Source organism: Misgurnus anguillicaudatus, chromosome 10, assembly GCF_027580225.2.
Source record: "Misgurnus anguillicaudatus chromosome 10, ASM2758022v2, whole genome shotgun sequence".
NCBI lineage: Eukaryota > Metazoa > Chordata > Actinopteri > Cypriniformes > Cobitidae > Misgurnus > Misgurnus anguillicaudatus.
This window is the reverse complement of record NC_073346.2, coordinates 5,922,877-5,947,218: the sequence shown is the minus strand read 5'-3', so window position 1 is coordinate 5,947,218 and position 24,342 is coordinate 5,922,877. Positions and strand designations below refer to the sequence as shown.

Below are 24,342 nucleotides of genomic sequence, written 5' to 3'. Positions count from 1 at the left end.
CTAGTCTACAACGACAACAAAACACACTTCATGATGTAAACAAAAGTCTTCAGTTCCACAAAGAATGCAAAAATAATAACAATACATACCAGATAGCAATAAACAAACGCATGTCTGTATTCATCATTAAATACCTCATTTGGTTGGCAACTAAAATCTCCTACTAAGAACTTAATCCTTACATTTGTGTAGTTTTTGTGTGTGTTATTTTTCTTGGTATTTAAGAAAGTGATCAAGTTCACGTAACATATTTTTCTAAAATAAACATTTACGACCATACGGTTACTGGAGCAGGCTGTGTTATATGGGGGAGGGCTGCTGATGGGCCTACAGAGCTTACAACACTGAACTGATATACATTTTATTTACTGAAATATGTATGACTTCAGAGTTACTGTACAACCATTACTGTACTGCTCTCCTGTTTAAAACATCTAAAAGATCATACATTAAATATATCTGGAGCAGCTTCGCCTGAAGCATCTGCTATAACATTTCTGAGTAAAAACATACTGTTCTCTAAATGATAAGCATTGGATAGACTAGCTGTCAATGATATTTACTGTAATAACACTTTCTTGCTTACAGTGACTTTCATGTGTTTTTTGATGAGATCTCCACCATGTGCTGAGATATTTGTAATGTCTAAACATTTGGATAACAACATTTGAAGACTTGATCTGATAACATACGAGAAGCTCGGGCGCAAAAGCCGCTAAACTCTATCTCTGTCAAAAATGAGATAAATCCGCTTAATCCTGGCCTTAGACCATTCAGAAATACTGGTTTGTTGGCAGAGATGGTGATGTTCTGCTCATAAGCGTTGCCTTTTTTTCCCAGCAGACATAAGGCTGATCTACTGTATGGGTCTGGATAGTTGCAGTTTGGTCACATTACTCCATAAAACATTCATCCAGAACTCCACAGGTCTATCCAAATGAATGTTAGCATGTTCAAGTCAAGTCTTTATGTTCTTCTTGGCCAAGAGTGGCATTTGGCAAGATGTCCCAACATGAAGGCCATGCATTCAAATGTTTTTCCTCCTTTCATCGGGTCATCTTGCAGGTCTTTGGCAGTTAGTTAAAGGTGTTTGTCTGTTTCTCTGATCAAACATTTACTCCCCCTCAATGATTTTACTCTTTTGTTCAACGTTTTTTAAAGGTTTTGATGATAATGATAAACTTAAAAATAAGGCATAAACCAGTGTCTCTGGTGTGAGGAACTCTGTGTAACCTGTAAACCTCTATAGTCTTTCTAATGTAATAAAACATTTGTCCTCTATAGTGTCTGTGAGAGCTTTTTGACCTGACCATATTTGCTACTCCACAGTAGCACACGTATGGACTAAATGGATGTTTTTATAGCAGAACAAGCTTACAAAGGCTTAACCTCCCAAGACCTGGATATTTTTGTTGTTGTTTGCACCATAATACTTAATTCTGTGTAACTGGAACCTGTTGAACACAAACATGGACAATAACACTGCTTCATGTTCAAAGAAAAATCTTTGGTTATTATATTTATTGGTTCTACAGGAACTAAAAAACACCCATTTTAAAAAGGGGGTTAAAAAATCATGACATAGCTGTATTACAAAAAATCTCAAAAGCATTAAATTATATACAGACATTATCACTTTTAGTTAGCCATTAAACTGTTATGTATGCAATAAAAACTGTATCTTAAATAAAGCATACACCTTTGACTGCAACTATATATAAAATAAATCTACACTCTAAGGGGCGGTACACACCAAAGCTTTTTTACGCGGCTGAAAACGCTGCCGAATTTTTCAGCTGGGCGCCAGCTTTCTTCAGTTGAGCACTATAATAGCTGTGATACTTGAGCTGTGAGCCGGTTGGTTGTTGTAATACTTGTCCCGCCCCTCCTCCACTGTGATTGGACAGCTGTGTGAGAACTGACATTGAAGAGCCAAGCTTTTCACCCAAAGATGAATCTCTTTCAACTCTCGACGCTCAGTGCTGAACGTGGAAAAAATGTTGAAAACATGCACCGGCCATGGCCATACAAGGTGTGGTGTGCACTCCCCCTAAGTTTTTACTAAAGCTTTTATGCCTGCGCTGGCATATGTTTTCAATTGTTTCCAATGCAAATGGCAGCTACCATTTTTCCCCGCGATTTTTTTCGTGCTCAGCGCCAAGCATCGAGAGTTATAAAATATTCAACTTTGGGTGAAAAGCTCAGCTTGTCAATGTCAGTTCTCACACGGCCGTCCAATCACAGTCATGGAGGGGTTGGCCAAATATCACAACAACCAACCAGCGCATCAATGACTGATAAACAAAGCAGAAGTATCACAGCAACCAAAGCACTCAGCTGAAGAAAGCTGTCAGTCGGCTGAAATAAAGCTGCTAGTCGACGTCCGCCGGGGGTTTTCAGCCGCGTAAAATACTATAAAAGGATATGTTAATTTTGAATGTGTTGTTTTAACACAACTATTTTTACAGTGTAATTTAGACTCTCTAGCACAAGAATGCTCCTCTTCATATGTGATGAATAACACAGACTAGCAATAGCAAATAGCTAATCATGATATAGCTGTGGTGTAAAGTACAGTATATGAGATGTCTCCTCCAACCTTCTCTTTCAATACATCACCCAAAAAAAACAACACTGTGCTCGAGAACTTTATATGATCTTTGGGAAAACTATTTCAACCCAACATCAACTTATCATGAACTTATACAGTACATATCACAATTCACTGTACTTAATCTGACTATAAGAAGACTTTCAAAAATAAATAAATAAACACGAGAAGAAAACATACTGAAATAGTTTCTGAATGACAACTGCCTTACATTAAATGAAACATCACTTGCCAAAGATGACATGTTAACACTTTACAAAAAGGTTGCATTTATAATTAGTTAATGGATTAGTTAACATGAACTAACAATGAATAATACTTCTACAACTTTTGTTAAGCTTTGTTCATGTTAGATTTGAAATTTACTAATAGATTAAAATATCAATCCTTTTAACTGTTAACATTAGTTATTGAACTATAAACTGTATACATATATATATATATACACACACTCACCTAAAAGATTATTAGGAACACCGGTTCAATTTCTCATTAATGCAATTATCTAATCAACCAATCACATGGCAGTTGCTTCAATGCATTAAGGGGTGTGGTCCTGGTCAAGACAATCTGCTGAACTCCAAACTGAATGTCAGAATGGGAAAGAAAGGCGATTTAAGCAATTTTGAGCGTGGCATGGTTGTTGGTGCCAGACAGGTCGGTCTGAGTGTTTCACAATCTGCTCAGTTACTGGGATTTTCACGCACAACCATTTCTAGGGTTTACAAAGAATGGTGTGGAAAGGGAAAAACATCCAGTATGTGGCAGTCCTGTGGGCGAAAATGCCTTGTTGATGCTAGAGGTCAGAGGAGAATGGGCCGACTGATTCAAGCTGATAGAAGAGCAACTTTGAAATATCCACTCGTTACAACCGAGGTATGCAGCAAAGCATTTGTGAAGCCACAACACGCACAACCTTGAGGCGGACGGGCCACAACAGCAGAAGACCCCACCGGGCACCACCCATCCCCACCACCAACAGGAAAAAGAGGCTACAATTTGCACAAGCTCACCAAAATTGGACAGTTGAAGACTGGAAAAATGTTGGCTGGTCTGATGAGTCTCGATTTCTGTTGAGACATTCAGATGGTGGAGTCAGAATTTTGCATAAACAGAATGAGAACATGGATCCATCATCCCTTGTTACCACTGTGCAGGCTGGTGGTGGTGGTGTAATGGTGTGGGGGATGTTTTCTTGGCACACTTTAAGCCCCTTAGTGCCAATTGGGCATCGTTTAAATGCCACAGCCAACCTGAGCATTGTTTCTGACCATGTCCATTCCTTTATGACCACCATGTACTCATCCTCTGATGGTTACTTCTAGCAGGATAATGCACCATGTCACAAAGCTCGAATCATTTCAAATTGGTTTCTTGAACATGACAATGAATTCACTGTACTAAAATGGCCCCCACAGTCACCAGATCTCAACCCAATAATGCATCTTGTGTGGTGGAACGGGAGCTTCGTGCCCTGCATGTGTGTATATATATATATGGGACGATTCACATTTCAAGTCTTTTGTGGGCGCAAATACATTTTTCATATTTTGAATGTAGCCGTGCGGTAAATGCACTCAAATAGAGAGTGACATGAACAGCTCTTTTTTATTCAGGCGAGGTGGAGCCACCGCATCCAGTTAAATATACTTCAACTTTTCAGAATGTCGCGTTGAAATGCGTCGGGAAGAAGGGGGGAAGTGAAGCGGTTTTAAATGCGAAAAGTGAACTGCCCTATAGAGATAGTAAATCTCTTCATTTAACTTTTGCCCATTCGTATGCCACTCCACTGCCAAGCACAAATGTGTGTGTACAGATGCAGTACAATCAGACAAACTGTTCATCTTGTAAACATAGGCATTGAGATCGAATTGAAATCTCTCTTTATATTCCACCTCGTTGGCACAGGTAGAGAGGAGTTCTCCTCCATAGAGACCTCTGCAGCAAATATTATTTATTAGACTTTTTCATCATTGCCGAGCTGTGAGCGAGCGGTCTACAGTAACCGCTGCCGATGGAAGCGTATAAAAAGCTCCATCTGCCTCCTGTCTGGCAAAGGCTGGCCCGACAGGGGGGCTAAGGGGGCATTTCATAAAGAAAATTCAATCCATCATGCTCCCACATGAAATTAATATATGTCACAGCCACTTCTGACAATTTAATATCAAGCTGAGAGAAAAAGAGAGAGCGAGCGGGCGAGAGAGAGTCGCTCCCCACTGCACCACACTGGCACAGTGCCTGAAATAGAGAGCGACCTGTAATCACTTCAGCTTTAGCTTATAAAACACTTCACTATTCTCTTATAATCTCAGAAAGATTGCACATTTACTTCTAAATACAATACAACGGTAAACAGCAAAGTCGAGCCGTTTGAAATGAAACAGAGGGGAAATTAAAGCAATGTTCGGAATTAAATACAAAACAAATGAAACCTTCAATAAGAGCTACTGTCATGTGTTTGCTGCATACACTTCCATTGTGAATGTTTAACATATTAATGACAGATTATCTCTTATATGAAATTTGATGTTAACAAAAGAGAGATTATTAATATCGGTCTGATTTATGACTTTTTTGCAGACTAAAAGAGCAAATGGATGTTATTTTGTGAATGCTTGGCATGGATACTTCAGCAGCGTGAGCTCATCTGGATGTATGACTGACACAAAGTTTCATAGTAAAAATATGAAGTGTCATTATGAATGTATGATGGGTTGTGATGTCACTTACACATATTATTGTATTGACTATTTTTAGAGCAATAACTACATTAAACAAAGCATGTATAGTAGATATGTTGAGTGTCATGAATAAAACTGCCCAGGGCCGGGTTTCCCAATAACGATTGAACTTAGCTCTTAAGAGCGCTTTCTACGAGCTACTTAACGAACATTTGTGTTCATTTACGTGCGTTTCCCAAAGATGCATGTTAAACGATCGCTCGCAGCTGGGTTTTAAGTGCTACTTACGAGTCGCTATCCGTTTGTCAAGTGCTGAAATGTCACCTATAGAATGACTCGAATTTGTAGCAGAAGCTTGTTTAGGCTAATAATCTTCAGCTGATGTGCACTAATGTTTTTTTTATAATATTTTTTATTATTGTTTAATGACTAAATATTATAAAATGTAGTCATTAAACAATTATTTTAATGTTTTAAAAATTTGTGCATAATGAAATATTATTTTCCGTATTTAGTTAGGACTCGTCCCACTGCGAAATGCCTTCTGCATTTTATGTAAGAGTTTAGATTATTATTATTATTAGTTTTTTATTATCTATGTTTATTTATTATTAGGGATTATTGCATTGTACCGTACATATTTATTTGGTTTCCTTAATCAGATGCCATTTCACTTCAAAACAATAATTAGCCTTACGATGCTTTTGGGAAACCCGGCCCAGATGAGTTGATTCAACTTAAAAAAACATAGGGTAACTCGCTGCCCTAAAAATGGGAATTTTGTTTTGTTAAACAAGACAACTATGTTAAACCTACTTAATAATTAAAAATTTTGTTCACTGAGCGTAAAATGTCTCGTATTCTTGTTAGATTAACAAAACATTTCCTGTTTTACAAATGGTCAGTTAACAATATGAGAAACTTTATTTCACACGTCATATTTTAACATAGTTTTATAAAAACTTGTAATGTTAAGAGAACTCTGCAAACTTTGCATTTCAAAAAAGATGCCACTTTGCAAAGCAAAGGAAACATCAAGTAAAGCAAAGGTTTCAACTTCACACAGAGACCTCAACACACAAATCTTAATATTGGTGACAGAAATCAAATCTCGTGAAGTGAGAAGATGAGCTCTTAACTCCAACAAAAAAAAATAAGCAACAATGATAACAAAAACAATTGCAGCAGAGTAAGTAAAGACAACAAACAGCAAAACAATACTCATTTACTAGTAGCGATTAATTTATGCATGCTACAATGCATGATGGGTAAAATTCAAATCCAGAGATTTCAATAAGCTAAAATAAATAGATTCAACTCAAAATGTCTTGTTAAATGAGAGAAATCATGCAATCCGTGCATTAAACTAAAACACTTGAGTAATGGTTTTATCATAGCTGAGAAAATAACATGTTTATGGTGCAGCGGCCGGTTGTACCAGCTGTGCGTAAGTTACAACGTAGCTTAGTTACGACGTAAATGGGCACTAAGTTACAACTTACGCACTACTAAATGTTTTTGGGTTGCACCATTAAACATACGTTGTAACTAAATATTTACGAAAGCCTCTGTCCATGAATAACATTTGGAATAAGATATCAGCCAGATTATATTACATCGATGAGCTCGTAATTAATTATGAAGAGCCGCAAGTTCGTCAACGACTTTTCAAGAACTGTTTAATTTTCTGTGTATCCATCAATTAAAATAAGATTTAAAATTTCTTCCTGTTTATTTTCTCCTCCATGTGTTGGATAGAATAGATATTTTCAATTAAAAGTGTAATGTTTTGAGTTCGATAACGTTTGCTTTAACGTCTTTTTAACTTTCAGTTTAGGTGAGTCAAGAATGAGTGAAATTACGTGCTGTTCAGACTATTTCCTGTTTACCCATTATAAGGCTTGTGATTGGGTTAAGAAAAATAGACGTCATTCTATGCGTCAACGCATTACTTTATAGAGAGCTTACGATCTACTAGCTACGTTCTGCCTTAAGAACAAATGGGGCAACCGAATAAGATACAGAGTTAGTTATAAACTAGCGAGAAGTTACTAAACCTCTAGTTTGGACTTTACGTCGCAGTTTAAGTAAGAACTTACGAACGACTGGTGCAACCCTACCCAGGTGTGTCTGTCTACATGGCTTAGTATCTTGGGTGCCAATTAACATACATTTATGTCATGGGTAGATCATATTGTACTGGTTAGATCCTACTCTGAATTAGGTTGTAATTCAGTGCCCCAAAAAGGCATTTTGAAATGTAAAATTGTTCCATTTCCTGCAGAGTTTAACTCCAACCCTAATCAAACACACCTGAACAAGCTAATCAAAAGCTTCAGGATCACTAAAATTATAGGCAGGTGTTTTGGAGCTGGGTTGGAACTAAACTTAGCAGGATAGTGGGTTCCCAGGTGCAGACCTCTGCAATGGAAGAACCATGTTGGTTCAATAAAGAACCTTAAACATCTGAAAAGCCTATATGTCATATAAAAGTTTCTTTGTAGTAAAATAAGGTTCTTCACATTACAAAGAAATTATTCTTCACAGAACCTTTGACTAAATGGTTTGTTGAGGAACCATTGACGATGGTCAGCAATGACCACACCCAAAAAAAGAACAAAAAATAGCGGTAATAGTATTGAAGAACAAAGAAAGAGGATTTTAATGAGACAAGGGTAAATAAATAATGACTAAATGTTCATATTTGGGTGAAGAAAGACATTTTATCCAATTATAATGGTTCAGGTAAAATGATGTTAAATATCTATGAGTAGGGCTGCACGATAAATCGCATGCAATAGTCATTGCACATCTCGTCAGTGAAGCCGGTTCCTTGATAAGTAGTAAATCACCATCACCTGCTTTCAGATGGATTTATTACACTTTCAGCATTTACTACACAAAGCCGTAGTTATGGCTCAAAGTTTTCCGTCACCGCGCCGGATCTCTGGCATGCGGCATTGGCTGCCAATTAATTTTTTATATATATATTAATATCAGTCGAGTTCATGTGTTCGCCTACAAATAGTATGAAAGGAACTCTCAACCAAACCAAGAAATTATGACAAAACTGTCCATTTCAAATGCTGTCTTTCGATATCAGTATTAAGTTGCGTTTGTGTCAAAACATTTTGCTTGCATAATAATATTCTGTAATCACATGGGTTAACGCATCCACGTGAACCAGATCCCACTTCATCCTGACAAACACACGCATTCGCTTCAGTAATAAATCTGTATTAAATGCCACCACTTATTATTAAACATTAAACATGTTTTGACCAATTTGTCTGCCCTATTATTACCATGAATATAACCAAAGATGTTTAAGAACATAAAATTCCTCATAATTTGTGTCACATATTTTTACTCTCAAAGTGCACCACATCGATGTATTTACCTGTAAATGCACAAAGTGACTGAATTTGTTAAGTCTGATCATGGTTTACTTTGCGCCACATTTTAGTGAGTAACCTTTATTTATATTGTTGTTTCAAATAGCCCATCATAATCTGTAGTTTGAGCCTGTCAGGTGCTAATGGCAATGGCATATACATTACTAGTTAGTTTCAACAATGTTTCTGCCCCCAAAAATGTTCAGGTTCAGGATTTTTTTGCTTTTACCCCTGTGTAGTTCACTTACAAGCTGAGAATATATTATCGAAGGCCTATTATAAGTGAACTATGGCTTTGTGTAGTAAATGCCACTCCATCTGAAAGCAGGTGATGGTGATTTACTACTAATCAAGGAACCGGCTTTACTGACGAGATGCGCAATGACTATCACATTCGATTTATCGTGCATCCCTACCTATGAGGATGAGGCACTTTTTTTTTTAATGTTGTGAAACAGTGCTATAAACACAACTGTCATCACAACACAGCTGTCTACAATTATCCTCTGCATAACAAACATCTCTTAGCCATTAAAAATCACCTAACTAGCTTCTTGTTTACTATGCCCTTATTAAAAGTGTTATTCACAATAGTGTTGTGAGGTAACCAAAGATAAACTTTATCACAGACACTTTGTGTCACTAATTTCTGATAACCAGACAGTTTAGCACTATACTTTTTGTCTTCATCTGGACAGTATGTCTGATGCTTCAGTATTGACTAAATCTTCATCTGTTATTCATGCAGTTCTACATCGGTAAAAGCTGATCGTACACCATGGCCATTAACTTAATCCCCGTTCTCAAACTTCAGACTCTCTAGGAGACTCCAAACAGGTTAGATTAGCCCTTATGTACTACTCTTATGTCCATGACCAGTAAGCGCAGCTACATGTGTAACTCATGCAACCTTGGGGACAAGAAAGATCATGGGCAGCATCTTAAAGCCACACAAAAAAAAAAAACATGAATAAATCAAACAGAAAATGCATTTGCAAGGTGGGAGGTGATGCAGTGGTAAAGGTGCGGTTGTCCTGAGATTTATGAGATTTAGAAATTGAGTTCAGGAAAAGGCAAAGGGCACGTTACACCACAGCAGAGCGAGACTACCGCAGAGCCCCTGACCTTCAGCGCTCCAATGCAGGCCTGATGATTTTCAATTAAACCTTACTAGGACGGCCTTGTTCGTGGCCTTTCATTGCATTTCTCCTTGGGAAGACCGAGCATACTTCATAAGACAAATGGTGATCAGGATCACAGATCAAATACAGCGATACATACAAAAGAATGGAAGGATGATAGAAGCCATAATGCTGACTGGTGCCAGCAGGTCTACCACACTGCTAAAACTCACAGGATGCAAAGACACACTTTTCATTGGCTACTGAACACAAAGTGTTTCATTTAAAGCTGACAAGATTTGGACTTGTCCCAAATGACTGGAGTCTGTAATGTGGGCTTTGAGAGTTTGGCTCGTAAAGCCCGGAATACACTGCACGATTTTTGTCCTCTTATAAGATCATTACCTTATCACACTGTGCGACATGTATTGTTTAAACTCGGGTACGAGAGGCATGTAGACTGTACGATGATGACACGGAAGCTTCGGCGGCTGCGTCACACGTTGCGCAACGTCACCAGCATGCACTCGTGGTAAACAAATACCAGCGCGCAGGTCGTAGCAGCAAACACACTGTGCGGTGATCATGCCGAATTTCTGACACTGCCAGAAAACTATCGTAGGCTATCTTTGGACGCAAGACCGGGAAAACGGACGTCTTTGAACCTCTCTCACTGTATGACATAGGACCACCGATGGAGAGCCACGATCACAGAAATCGGGACGATTGTTTCACGATGGCAATCTTTCGTCTGGGACAGCCAATTATCGTGCAGTGTATCCTGGCCTTAAGGTGGATAAATGATATTCTGAAATGGGGTTGAAGGCTAAGGTTTAAGACTAGAGTTTAAGTAATGGGTATAATACAGGCTAGACAAAAGGTTCAAATGGGCATGATACAGAATTTAAAGATGCCAAAGAATCCATGTAAATAATATGTTAAATTGTTCTCTGATATCTAAATAGAAGGGGTCATTCATAATAATGTTGAGCTCTGCTCTGATTGGCTGTTTCTCAGAGCAGCTCCTTCAGTAGCTCTGTGTTTGAGCCTGTATCAGACGAAGATGCAGATTTTGAGGAATAATCAATTATTCAGGATTGGAAATGCAGTAATTTCTGAGCAGTAAGTTTGTGTTTTTTCAGTATGGACCAAGGTTATTTTCGAAATATAAATGAAAACTGAAACTTAGACTAAAACTATCAGCTAAAACATTTTCGTTAACTGAAATAAAATGTAAAATTCATAATAAATGAAAAACTAAAACTAAACAAAACTAGCAACATTTATTGAAAAATTTACTAAAATAAAATAATAATTATCAAAAATAAGTATTTGTTTTCGTAATGAATAAGCTCTCATCCCGTGGTGGAAATCTAATGTGGTTAGGTTTAGAACCAAACAGGCGTATAATAGACCCCTTAATCGCATACGTCACTGTGACGTCACCGCTCTAGCTGGAGGCAAAAGATAAGAACTCATAGCAGGCACGCTAAAAGTTTACGTTTTAGACTTTATAATGTCATCTTCTTGTGTTTTTGGCTGCCAAAATAGAAGGAACGGCACTTTTGCTTCAAAACTAAAGTTTTATCGGATCCCGGCAGACATTCCTTCACAGAAATAAAGAAGACAATTGTGGTTGAATTGAAGGAGACAATTATAAATAATGCTCGTGTTTGCAGTGCACACTTCATATCAGGTAAAACAATCTATGCATATGTATTGGTCTGTTGGTTTTATCTAGTACAAATCAGCAAGTTTCTGTTTTATAGGTGATAAAACACCAACCTTCAGTGCACCAACGTTATCTAGCTTAAATATTAAACAAACATACAGCGATAGATGTGTGTGCCATCCTTTGAATGGTCTCTTAAAATAATCCCCATTGCTAATCATAGTTAGCCCAGCTATAGGTTACATTAGACAATAAGCCTTGACAAAATTCCCCAAACCAGCCGAAAATAGTTCATATGTTGCCTACGAAATATCCAAAACCTGGTTAAAATGTTTCCAATGAGAACAGGATACAAAAACTACAGAGTTCATTTATAAAAATAGCTGTCACGGTACCGCAGAGTCATATTTGGACAGTTCCGAACCTTCTTCTGCATCCATCTTTAATAAATCTCTCCTAAAACGTGCTAGCTTACGCTTGTCAACATTGCGTCCACGCCTATTTTTGCCTCCAGCTAAGCCCCGCCCACCCAGACACGTTGAAATGTTTACAAACTTTTAAGGGGTCTTATGCGCTTTATGCATGTGAGGTTAGCTGAAGCTGACAGCAACATTAGTTAACTGATAAATATGTCTGGCAGTCTAGCTGCTGTTAGCTGCTAAACTATAATTACTAAAACTGTAACTAAATAAAATAAAAAATAAATAGAAATGTGTTTGCAAAATAAAAACTAAACTAAAACTAAAAAAAAAAACATTAATGAAACTTACTAAAACTAAACTTAAAATTAAAGCAAAACTGAAAACGATATTAAAATAAAACTAATTTAAAAAAGCAAACTTGGTATGGAACTGCAAAACTGTAAACTGCATTAACTAGCATAAAGTGCTAAATCAGCAGTCACAACTTTGTTTATAGCATCGTAACAAAATTGTCATTAATTTAATTTGTAATTTAATGTTGGGGCGTACATCACGACTGTAACGTCACAGTTGGTGTTATGTTGAGATTGGTCTGTTTTCCAGCAGTCTTTTGCATGCACAGGGTTTACATAAGAAGGAGGAAACAATCGTGTTTGAGGCTCATGATATGCCATTACCATGTACAGAACTCTTATTATTCATCTATTCCTACAGTAATACAGTTTTACTCTACGGCAACTTTAAGTCAAATGGTTAAAGCCAAGGCTCAAATGTGGGGTTTGGCTTAACGTTGAAAAGTAGGGGAATGGGTTAGGAGTGGATTAAGGATCAAAGACCGATAAAAGGACAGGGCAGTTTATCAAAGATCAAAGGTTAATGTTAAAACTAAGACAGAAGTCATAATGTAGCTTTGCAGGCTGTGGTTAGGAATATCAGATAAGAGTCCTATTCAGACGGGATTACAGGGGGGACCTCTCAGAAAACCGTGCTTCTCAGAGGTCTTCTGTGTTTTTAATCCCTTCTGAATCGGCCATGTCTGTGTTTTTCTCTCAAAATGTCAAACATCACAAACACGCGTATCCAGAGCACACAATCTTCAGCAATGTCCAAACGCAACAAACAGACACTCCCACATCTGGAATAGCCTGTACATTTTAGTCTCGTCCAAATCAGTACATAAAATCATAGACGACGTGGGGGACACGTTGAAACTCAAATATTGTTTGGAAAACTAATCCCAAGTTACTAGTCCAAATAGTGCTAAAGTTAGGGATTAAGACTATGATCAGGGTTAATTGAGGCAGAATTTAAGAGTAGGGACATTACCTGGTGTCCTGCTTTGATCTGCTGTAGGACTTTATCATAACACACTTCCTCCATGTCATGAAGTTGCTGGATCTGTGACAACAAACAAACATTATTTCCATTTATTAGAATTAGAATATATTTAGATTTTATCCTGGCATGTGTTAAGAGGCAGGATACCTTATTTGTGGTCTTGATGCCAACAAAGCTTTGGCCAAGTGGAACAGGACGGAAACGACCGTCAAAGTAGAACAGTCCAATGAAAGGGTTCACATGCAGGAAAGATGCCACATCCAGATAATTCGGCAGAGTTGCAGAGAGGCCGAGTATGCGAATCATACTCTGTGTCGATTCCACCTTAAGAAACATGAAATAAAAAGTAGTATTGAGTGCACTCGATAGACAGTAAGCCAATGCACCTTTTTTTACATAAACCTTTATACAATGCAGACTGCTTTAAAGGAGTTTTACAGTAATAGACAAGGTTATGAAACAATGATGTTCAAAGCACAGCAGTATGTATAACACAGAAAATAAACGATGGCACAAAAATCGTGACCCATGGTATCTAAATGAATGTGCTGAATGTGCATGGTCTATACTGAGCTACAGGCAAAAGAACTAAATAAATGATCGAATTTGAGGTTTTCAATACGGACATTAAGTCCTTGTCTAGCGATCCCAATGCTCCAAACAGTCTAAAATGATTATTTGTATGTTTTTTAGATGGGTGTACCTTCCTAAATATTACCTAATACAAAGGATATGTGTCCATCAAAAAAAAGCACTTCGTTTGATATTTTTCCATTTTTATTTATAATTCCATTTTTGTAAAGGACTTTTAAATAGAGATCAGATGCAGAGCGATCCTCAAAACTTAGACGGACATACAGCTGTTTGCCCTAGGGCAATATTTCCGGGTTTTATAAGTTGCACCTGGTGGATAATAGCGGTACTGCGGATTGACGAGATAACTCATCAATGGCGGGGAAAGAGTAAAACATGCAGGAATGAGAAATAAAGTGCTTGTTTGATGTTAAAAGTGTTATAAAGACAAATAAGACATAAAAACGACTTCACTCACATATATAAAATTTGGCTGATGGTTAATTGTTTAATAAATTATGGCGATTATGACAATTAATTGTCTGATTTATTGCTTTGACATTGAATTATCATAGGTTTTTGGTTTGTTCATTAAATAATTTTTACATATTGTTGTGATTGTTTAAATTAAATATTTTGCAAAGTTTACCTGGCAGTAAATATTAATAAGCATAACACATATTTAAAAGTAATTATTTTATGAATATATTTTTCAAAAATTGAAAAATCTTCTTAAGAAATATTAATAAGGTGTCTGAAAAAAAACTAAAAGTAAATTAGCAATCAAAATAAACTGTACCAGGTCTTAAATAGTAGCCAATCCTACTAAGGTCATATTAGTACTGGACCGCACATGTCTGTAGTGGCTGCAAAAAATTAATTCCTGCAGCTCCCCCTTGTGTTTTTTAGAGAGATGTGCAATCATTGCGGCGATCTGAAATCATCGCGATGAGGTCAAACAATTGCGATGAGACAATTATTTAATCATTGTGACAGCCGTCCGAAGCATGTGGGCACATACAAACTCTCATAAAAATATTTGTCTTTACGAGTATTTATATTTAAAGATAATCTGTTATGTCTGAAGTATATGTTTGAGGAAAAGTATCTGATGTGTTACATTATATAAGATCCTATCATTACAGTAGATGTCAAGGCCAATCAAACAATAAAAGAAAGAAAAAAAGTTGAACACGAAGTTTTCCTATACATATTGGTTTTGATTTTTTGTGTGCTGAATCTATTGGTATTCAAAACAGCAAGCCTCTATTTGTGTATCATGTACAGGGGCTCTGGCACTGGTAAAGACCATAGACTGTAAAAATATGTACGTAGTGTCCGTGACATCACCCATAGTTTTGCGAAAAGCTTTTTTTGAAGGCAATAGTTGGCGGAGCCTGCCGACCCCGTCTTGGCAGTGAGTCACCACGCATCAGTCACGGATAACCAAATATGGGTAAAGAGGCGTGATGTGGGAGAACCTACGGTTACTTGTTTCTGAATCCACGCCCACCTAGCTCAACAGTAGTAACAGCAGTGGCAGTTCACCCGTCACTCGAGTGGCCACGCCCTTAATTATGCAGAATTTTAAAGGTCACGTTATTTTTTTAAACCCCATTTAGTGTGTAATGATGCTATAATAGCATAAATAATAGCTGTAAAATGATAAAGCTCAAAGTTCACTGCCAGGCGATATACTTTCTTTAACAGAATTCGCCTTTCAAAGCCTACACTGAACAGCCGGTTTGGACTACAGCAGTCTACTTCCTGCTTTAATGACGTCAATTTTTTTTTGACTAAACTCCGCCCACAGGAATACTTCAGTCGCCAGCTAAGCTAACGGCAAGCTAAGCTGCTATCGAATCACAACACACTAAACAAACTACACAATCAGAACTCGATACGTATTTCTGAAGGAGGGACTTCATAGAACACGGAAGACATCAGCCAGTTTTTAGCACAGTGAAAACAGCGCTATACAGATAAGTAAATTGTGTGAAAAATACAGCATTTTTTTTACACGTGAAACATGAACACATGTTATATTGCGCACTGTATACACAATCAAAGCTTCAAAAACACAGAAAGAACTGGACCTTTAAGGCTTAATATAATTTAAACAGATGAGTTACAAAAAAAAAAAATCACACCCCTCAAAGTTGTCATGAAGGGCAAAATTAGCTACAGTATACAGACCAAAAACACTTTTTGTACCAGGCTGTGAACAAACATTTTCTGCTGTAAAGTTGGGCATTTCAACATGGAGTTTAAAACAAGCTTGCAGGCTTCCGTTTTCTTGTGTGCAGATTTGTTATGCTCTTGTAATAACAATTTAGCGTGCGCACGGGCATCAGTGGTGCGCTTGTGTCTTTTTCACATAAATCTTCTGTCATACACACACACACACACACACACACACACGCACACAAACTATTTCATGAGCTTATAAAATCAAAGCTTTATATTGAACTTTATGATGGCAGTGTTTGTCCTCTGTGACATCTTTACACTGGGTCCATTTAAAAAGAGTCTTTCATACAATAAATGACACATTGGAGTGCAGTTTTATGTCTGTAGGGTAACAGTAATGATGCGCTTCAGGAGGATACAGTACAGTATATAAAGACTGAGAATCAGTGCTGTCATCATTCATTCTGAGTTAAGATCACTCTGACAGCTGTTTTCTTGCATTTACTCTGTACTGGTGGGACTCAGACAGTGGGTCAGAATCAGATATTTCTTGTCCACTGGTGAAACCAATCCAGCCGTGTCAAATGCACCACAGAGTCACACTATAAACATTATTATTTGAATGAAAATCCACATATCAGTGACTTACTTAGAACACTCAATGTATCTTAAAATGTGATTTGAACATGTATTTGAACATGATAGTGGTTACTTGTCTGATAAAACCGGAGGATGTTTTATATGATATCTGACCACATATTTTGCATAATGCTGTCAATGCAAATCATCGGAATATTCATGAATTTCATAATTTGAATGTAAGGACATTTTATATGACACTGTATGAAACATTTTTGGTAGCAATGATCAGGGCTGGTTTGGTTGCCCTAGGCGAGATTGAGTTGTGTGCCCCCCAATGGGAAAAAAGCTCATAGTCACTGCAACAAGCAAATTGTGACTTTAATGATACACTCTAATAAATTACACATACAAAAATGCTACACATAATGTTCAAGGATAAATAACAAATTATGACTCAAACAAAAGACTCCAGACTACTTGGAGGGCTTTCACAAACATCTCCTTGAAAGTCTCATTGTTCTGCTTATGTAAGTAAAACCTAGGTTAAAGTAAAGCAGCCTATCTCAGTCCTGCAATGAATACATTAACATTACATAACGTGTCATATGAGAAAAACCTGGAACACACACAGATGTTTTTCTGACAGTTAACGGTGTCTTTACTTTCATGTTCAAAACATAAACTTGTCAGCAACAGGAGCTTGATAAAAATGCTTTTTTTAGAATTTCATATAGAACTTATCTGTTTGTGCAAATTAACTCTACATTTATTATAATATTTAAAGGAACAGAATGTAGGATTGTGGCCAAAACTGATACTGCAATCAAAAAACTTGTGGCTAAAACTGGTACTGCAATCACACAACTGGTGGCCAATACACAACATGACAACATAAACATCAGTTGAGGGCTGCAACTCCACTTTTTAAATGACAATATCCTAGCCAGACCACTGTTGTCAGTGATATAAGTATTTGAAATGAAAATGATTTCTTAATGTCTAGTGACATATCAGGGCCATTTTATGATTGATTTATATACATTTCTTACATACTGTTCCTTTAATACATGTTTCTTTAAATTGTATTTAAAAAAAATCTTTTATTTGTATAAGTATATACAGTCTTTAGGAAGAATTCAAATAAAATACAATCTTGTTTTAATTGTAAGTATTTTCTACACTTTAGTGAGGTGGATTTGTGTATAAATGCAAGACATCACATTATGCTTTTCATTTTATTTACTTTTGTGAGAAAATGACATGGAAATGTGCAGATTAGTGATGCGCAGGTTACCCCCGGGTCGGGTTGGGGCGGGTAAAGAAATTGTAACTTTATTGCGGGGCGGGTTGGGGCGTGTCATTAAAAACAAAATAAAAAACATGTATGTTGCATCTAATTCCCTGTAGAATATATTAAATATTTGGAAATATTTTCATATTTTATTAGGTTCTTTGATAAGGTTAAATTACGTAGGCCTACGTGGCAACGCAACTTGCGCGATGTAACTTGCGCAACGTAACTTCCGCAATGTAACTTGATATCCCCAAACCTTTGGCGAGAAATAAAAGATGAAAGGCGACCTGCGGGAGAAATTAAGGTAGCGAATCTGTAAATAGATAATACAAATGCTGCTTTGTAAATGTTGAAAATGTTTATCATTATCCGATCTCTATATTAATATGACCATGATGGTTTCTATGGTTTATTCGCGAATGTTGTTGCCAGTTTACAGGGCGATGTCATCTAATGGCTGTTTCCAAGCACTTCTATGCTGAAATAAAGCCTGTTTTCAGTTACATTACAAATGCCTAGTATGTCTATTTTAATGGTCGCGGGTGCAGGGCGGGTTGTAAAAATAGATACAGTGCTGCGGGGCGGGCCAAATATTTCATAAAAGCGCGACCCACGGGTTGGAAAAAACGCAGACCCGCGCATCACTAGTGCAGATGTGAACGTGTGTTGTGGATTCGCTTGCACAAGAGCGCTCGGACAGTGTGTGAAATAGTATTACAATAAAGTGCCCAAACTGTCCATTAATAGTGTTCAAATAGACATAACTTACCGCTACGAGTTGTTTCAGGTTGGATCTTGAGTTTTTGTACGCTGAGATGTTAGTTTCGTTTTGGTGCACACAGCATTCTTTTTGACCTCTTGGATTGAAAACATAGCCAAATTGAGGCAACGCGTGATCTACCTCAGTCCGAAAGCTCGCACATGCCTTTACCAGCTCCTTTCATCTACGTGAACTAAAGGTGATGCGTAGCCACCTCTCGCACCGCACGCAGCCTCTTCAACGTCTTGCGAAACTTTTGAACAAGCAATATAAACTTTTTTTAAAATATATAAATGTATTAATTATTACAATTTGACAGTAGCCTAGTAACGCCACCGAATGTAGCAAAGTAAAATTATTTTAGATCAACGCGCCCGCATAATAATGTAACGGAACTCCACTTCCCCATCGCGACACTAGGGCACGCCCGCGCCCCAACACATTTGTCGCCCTAGGCAACCGCCTATTTTGCCTATAGCAATCGCCAGCCCTGGCAATGATGGCTTAAATAATGTTTTTGTCATGTGCTAAAAGGCCAACAAGAGTGTTTCTGTACTACAGAAAAGCAGTTCACTGTTAAACAGAATCATGACCACCCTCACCTTCAGATATAAACACAGCAAAGAGTTAATATACAGCCCTTCACATTTAATTTGCCCTTAAAATGCCTACGGTTACCTGCTTTAAAGGAGAAAAAAAATTATAATACAAGCATCCCATAATATATTCTGTTTCCCATGGGTGTGCGAGAGAGCGCTATCTTTAGACTGTACTGAGGCTAACAGTCCAGCTATTATAAGCAACACAATCTTCTTCACTAACTTTTTCATGTCAGTGTTTGTTAACATCGATTAGTGAAAACCCTCGGTAAGAAACAGAGGAAAGACTGTGGTCAAAAGATCAAAGATGCTGAGAGTAAAATAAAAATCACTTTGTTTCGGTTTCCTTGAGCATAAAGTTATTCTTTGAGTAACACATCTACCCTTTCCACCATCTTTTATTAATGATGCTCCTCATTTTGCTACTTTCACAGAGCACGATCTTGCTTACTGTGCACAGATCAATAATTCAAAGTCTCCTAAAGACAGAAATACCTTCAATTTGTGTCGACTTTTAGCTCTACTTCTGTGCACACACATCCTGTTTAAACTAAAGTGACGGGAAAACCTTTCTTCTGTGTTGCCCGGAGAAATTCACTCCGTTTCTGGCACTTCAATGTCTTTTTCTGTGAACAAGTGCCTTAAATATGTAATTATTAATCGGGTGTATTGTATGAAAATCAATCGTAATACTTTATGAAACTTTCTCATATTAGCTTTTAATAAGCATATGAGAGGGTTTGGTAAAGAAGACATGTATTAACAATGTCTCATGTTTTTACAGCCATTAAATTTGTGCATTTGTCAAATGTTTCAAATCAACAGTGCAATGTTTTGTTTTGTAAAATCACTCTGTATATTGGCGTTACTTTAGCGCTATGCTATACAAACTGACCTTTGTCAATTTGTTATTCCGGATCAGATGTATGTTAAAATGAGAACATGATGCACTGGAAAAACACAAACCAGAAACAGTTGAAGGTATTTGTGTGTTGAATATAAACTAACAAATGTCAGTAACACTTTAGTTTAGAGACCAATTCTCATTATTAACCAGTTGCTTATTAGCATACAGATTACTAGGATATTGGCTGTTTGTTAGTATTTATGATCACATATTAATGTCTTATTGTGCATGACCTATTCTACATTTCCTAGGATGTGTTAATTTTTACACATCTTTTTGTGTTAAGTTTTTAACACATTATATGTAATTTTAACACATTATGTGTCATTTTGTGTTGATTTTGTGTTAAAATAAAACACATCCTGCGCTAAAAGTAACACAAAATGTGTAGTTTCAATAATAACACAGAGATGTGTGGATTCCAGGACAACGGATTTAGTGAGTTGAGAATCAACACTAATGTGTTGTTTTTAACACATCCGTTCTAATGCTGCGTTTACACCAACCGCGGTTGAGGCGTCAAAATCGCGTCTACCACGCCTAGTTTGCCACTTGAACAGTTTGAATGCATTTGCGCGTCTAGAGCAAAGTAGATGCGCGGAAAAAGCAAGCATTTGACGCGCGTCAGAGGTAAAAATCCAATTCTTGTGGGAGGGTCAAGTGCTATGCAGTTGTCTGTTTGCAAGATGGCTGATGTTGATTGTGCATTTATCGAGAGAGTTACCGGTTTGTATTTGGTCACCTTACTATAGGCGGCACGGGTCGATAAACGTCACGTGACTCAAAAGTTAAATGTGTATTTACAACTTACCAGAATGCCCAATGTCCTGACTGACACTCTTCCAGGGAGGTCCTTTTTATTCCTGTCTCTACAGAAATAAGAACTTGTGTCGTATAGTTCCCGGTGACTGCTCACGGACAATATCAAGCGTTCCTTCATGTTGAATGAGTGACTCTCCAGGCGAGGCTACGCCACAGCAGCAAGCAGGCTCCTGATTGGTTAACGCACCGCGAAAATCCGCCAAATTTTTCAAGTCGGGCGTCAGCACGTCAATTCGCGTCAAACGCAAAACGCACAAAAAGCACCATTCACGCGTACCGCGCTAAACACCTCATTCGCGCCGTGAGACCTCCAGACGCACGTCATGTCTTCACATTGACCTAACATTGAAATCACTCACGCTTGACGCCTCTACCACGGCTGGTGTAAACGCAGGCTAAGAGTGTAAGAGACAATGCTTTCCCATCAAAGATGAGTTTTTACTTCAATCTATTTTCGCTATTATGCGTGTAGTAGGTGGCACTCTTACCAACCTTATAAAACACTAAAGCATCTACAGATCCAAAAGCAGTAAATATAAAAGTCCTTTACAAAACAACGCATTTATCTCTGCTTTTTGTTCAAAATTTGATATTTTTGAAGAAACCTAACCATATTTAAGAGATGGTAAACTAACAAATGAAGATGAGATGAAATGTTGTTTGTTTGTTTGTGTAAAAGCTGAGGGTCTGTTCTTTCATTTGATAAATTGTATGTGTATGCGCCACGACGCAAAGCAGTGTAGCAGAACAGCAGATAACAAACATTTCAGGTCCCCCCAACTGCATTGGAGAAGGATGCCCTACATTGGGCCTGGATTTTGGTGGGTTAACACAAACAAATGTCCAGTTCCATCAGATGAGGCTGCTCGGACAACTGACAAAGACGCAAGTGTTTTTTTTGCTAGTTTCAAGCACAGCGCATTTATCATTTTCACATTCATCGCCACGTTGTTTAAATAGCAAATACATTTTTGCACCAATGGGCGTCCTGGTCTGAAAACAAGGTGTGTTCAGGCGGATTGTTGGCGAATTGCTATTTGAAGGCAAATAAAATAGACTACGCCATTGACCAAATAAAATCTGGTCTAAAGTCTAAAGTCAATGGCGCAATATTGTTTTTGTTATTTAAAGGTTGCATTAGTAATATGCGCCTATAAACGGGACGACAACGCGCGTTTGCTTATCACACACATGGAGGTGCAGCAGCACAAAAATGATTTTAAATATGAAAGATTAAAGGATTAAAATGTAAAAGACTATTATTAAATCTTTTGGACATAAATGAGGACCGATTATGAGACGTTATAAGGGATAAAGAGCTGTTCACCTGTAGTCTGGTAAGTAATTGAATGTTTTGTTTTAAACAAATGCAAATATTGCATTTATTTTGATTTTATAGTATATGATGACTTTGTATCTCTGGATATGGTGAGAAGAGAACCTTTTTTAGTAATGCTTTTCAGAGCACTCACGGCGCTGTCCGAGTGCTGAAAGTTTAGGCTCTTTTTGTAAATTCTTTTGTAAAATGTTTGTTACAAATAAAGTATTTTTAGAGTACAAACCTTTTCTTGCATATTTGTAAATTATTCTTTGAGATCATTATTCAATGATCATGTACAATAAAACCAAGGAGAAAAGATTGCATGTCATACAATGCACTATTCATTTTTAATTAAAAGTCCCGCAATAGCAATATGGAGAGAGGTCACGAGCACAGTTTTATTATCAGCTCTAATAATACATATCAGTAATGCACGTAATGTCTATTTCCCAAGTCATGGTCACATAAGAAACTGAAAATCCTGCAATGATGGATGCAGTGACCTTGAGGAGAAATAGGTCAAGCCCATCAAAGCCAGCAGTTTTTGTGAAATTCAGACTGTAGAGCTGCTTTAGAAACATGACCTCAATGACGAGCTGTAGAAAGGCTGTGCAATCCTTATGGATCTTTGATGAGCTGCAGACACAGTGTTGACAGGAAAATGCTTTTATTAAAGAGCTGTCCTCCATTTATCTGTCACTGATTCAAAGCTACTAGGACAAAACCGGCTACGTGTTTCAATGCATAGCTTTGTGTTATAAGAATATGTTAAAGATGGCTACAGGTATAAATCCATGCTTGTATGCAACCTCCTGCTTATTTCATTTGCATGCATCACTTAATATGGGTCAACTTATACATACTAGATTCATTTGAATAAATTAATGAATGAACAAACCTGGTCACGGCAGTGTAACCATTTCTCACTCGCTTTTGTGACTAAAGATAGATGCGTGCGAATTGAAAAATGAATTTGGGAGCAATGATATGCTTTGTGTCTAAAGAAAGGGAGGGTTTGTTGTTGTCAAATAAGAATTTTATTATAGATGTGTTCTTAAAGTTTATACAGTTTAGCTTTAGATTACAGTTATTAAAAGAATGCAAAAAGTACACTATGTATTTAATTATTAAATTGGTTTATAAATGTCTCTATGTATTTCTTTATTAAGGAAAAACACATTATTTGGTATATTTCCATTGTGCCCCTACATTTTTTATGTGCTCCTAAATGTTTTAGCTTGGGAGCAGATGTGCTCCTTGGGGAAAATGTAAGCGTGAAGCCCTGGAATGAGCTGACACTAGAAAATGATTTTAAACTGACTGTCAGCTCCATCTTTTGAAAAATTCTCATGCTCTTGACAGCCACCATATTTTTTATACAACACATATATTACATGCAGTGGCAATTTTTATGTTGTTGCTTTCTAATAATAATAAGACAAGTTAAATGATTCTTAAAATCCTGAACAATATCACAGTGTTGACAACATTTGTGACAAGGGCTGCGGCTGTTTTGGGTAAGCGCCATTACTGCACCCCTTTAGCAGTATGTCCAATGTGTAAAAAAATAGCAACAAAAGAGCAGAGCAAAGTTAGAGACACAATGACTTTATGAACAGATGTAATTTAGGCTTTTTTCACATGCTAACATGACCACGTTTAAATGCACCCTCATAATGCGATTATAATGGGATTTTGGCAATATTGCGATAATAATTTACCTCACGTAAACACAATACTTTAATAAAAATAAAATAATTAAAGGTGCAATGTGTAATTTTTAGAAGGATCTCTTGAAAGAAATGCAAAATAATATACAAAACTACATTATTAGTGGTGTATAAAGACCTTTTTAAATGAACTGTTATGTTTTTATAACCTTAGAATGAGACGTTTTTATCTACATACACCGAGGGTCCCTTAAGTGGAAGTCGCCATTTTGTGCCGCCATGTTTCTACAGAAGCCCTTAACGGACAAACGTTTTTACTAAGTTGTCTCCGACAATGAAATGTTTGTCCGGTGGGGGCTATCATAGCTTCTTTATGCATTTCAA

At 37.2% G+C, this 24,342-nt stretch overlaps 1 protein-coding gene across 2 annotated transcripts in view; it reads right to left on the bottom strand.

Annotated features, from left to right (window-relative positions):
* The window catches only part of ascc3 (activating signal cointegrator 1 complex subunit 3), a 266,202-nt gene that overhangs the window by 89,008 nt on the left and 152,852 nt on the right, over positions 1 to 24,342 (bottom strand). For both annotated transcript variants that reach the window (XM_055209422.2, XM_055209423.2), the window contains exons 12-13: positions 13,388 to 13,564; positions 13,229 to 13,300 (exon numbers count right to left, since the gene is read on the bottom strand). In XM_055209422.2, coding sequence (XP_055065397.2) covers positions 13,229 to 13,300; positions 13,388 to 13,564 — 249 coding nt within the window. The remainder of the gene's footprint in view (positions 1 to 13,228; positions 13,301 to 13,387; positions 13,565 to 24,342) is intronic.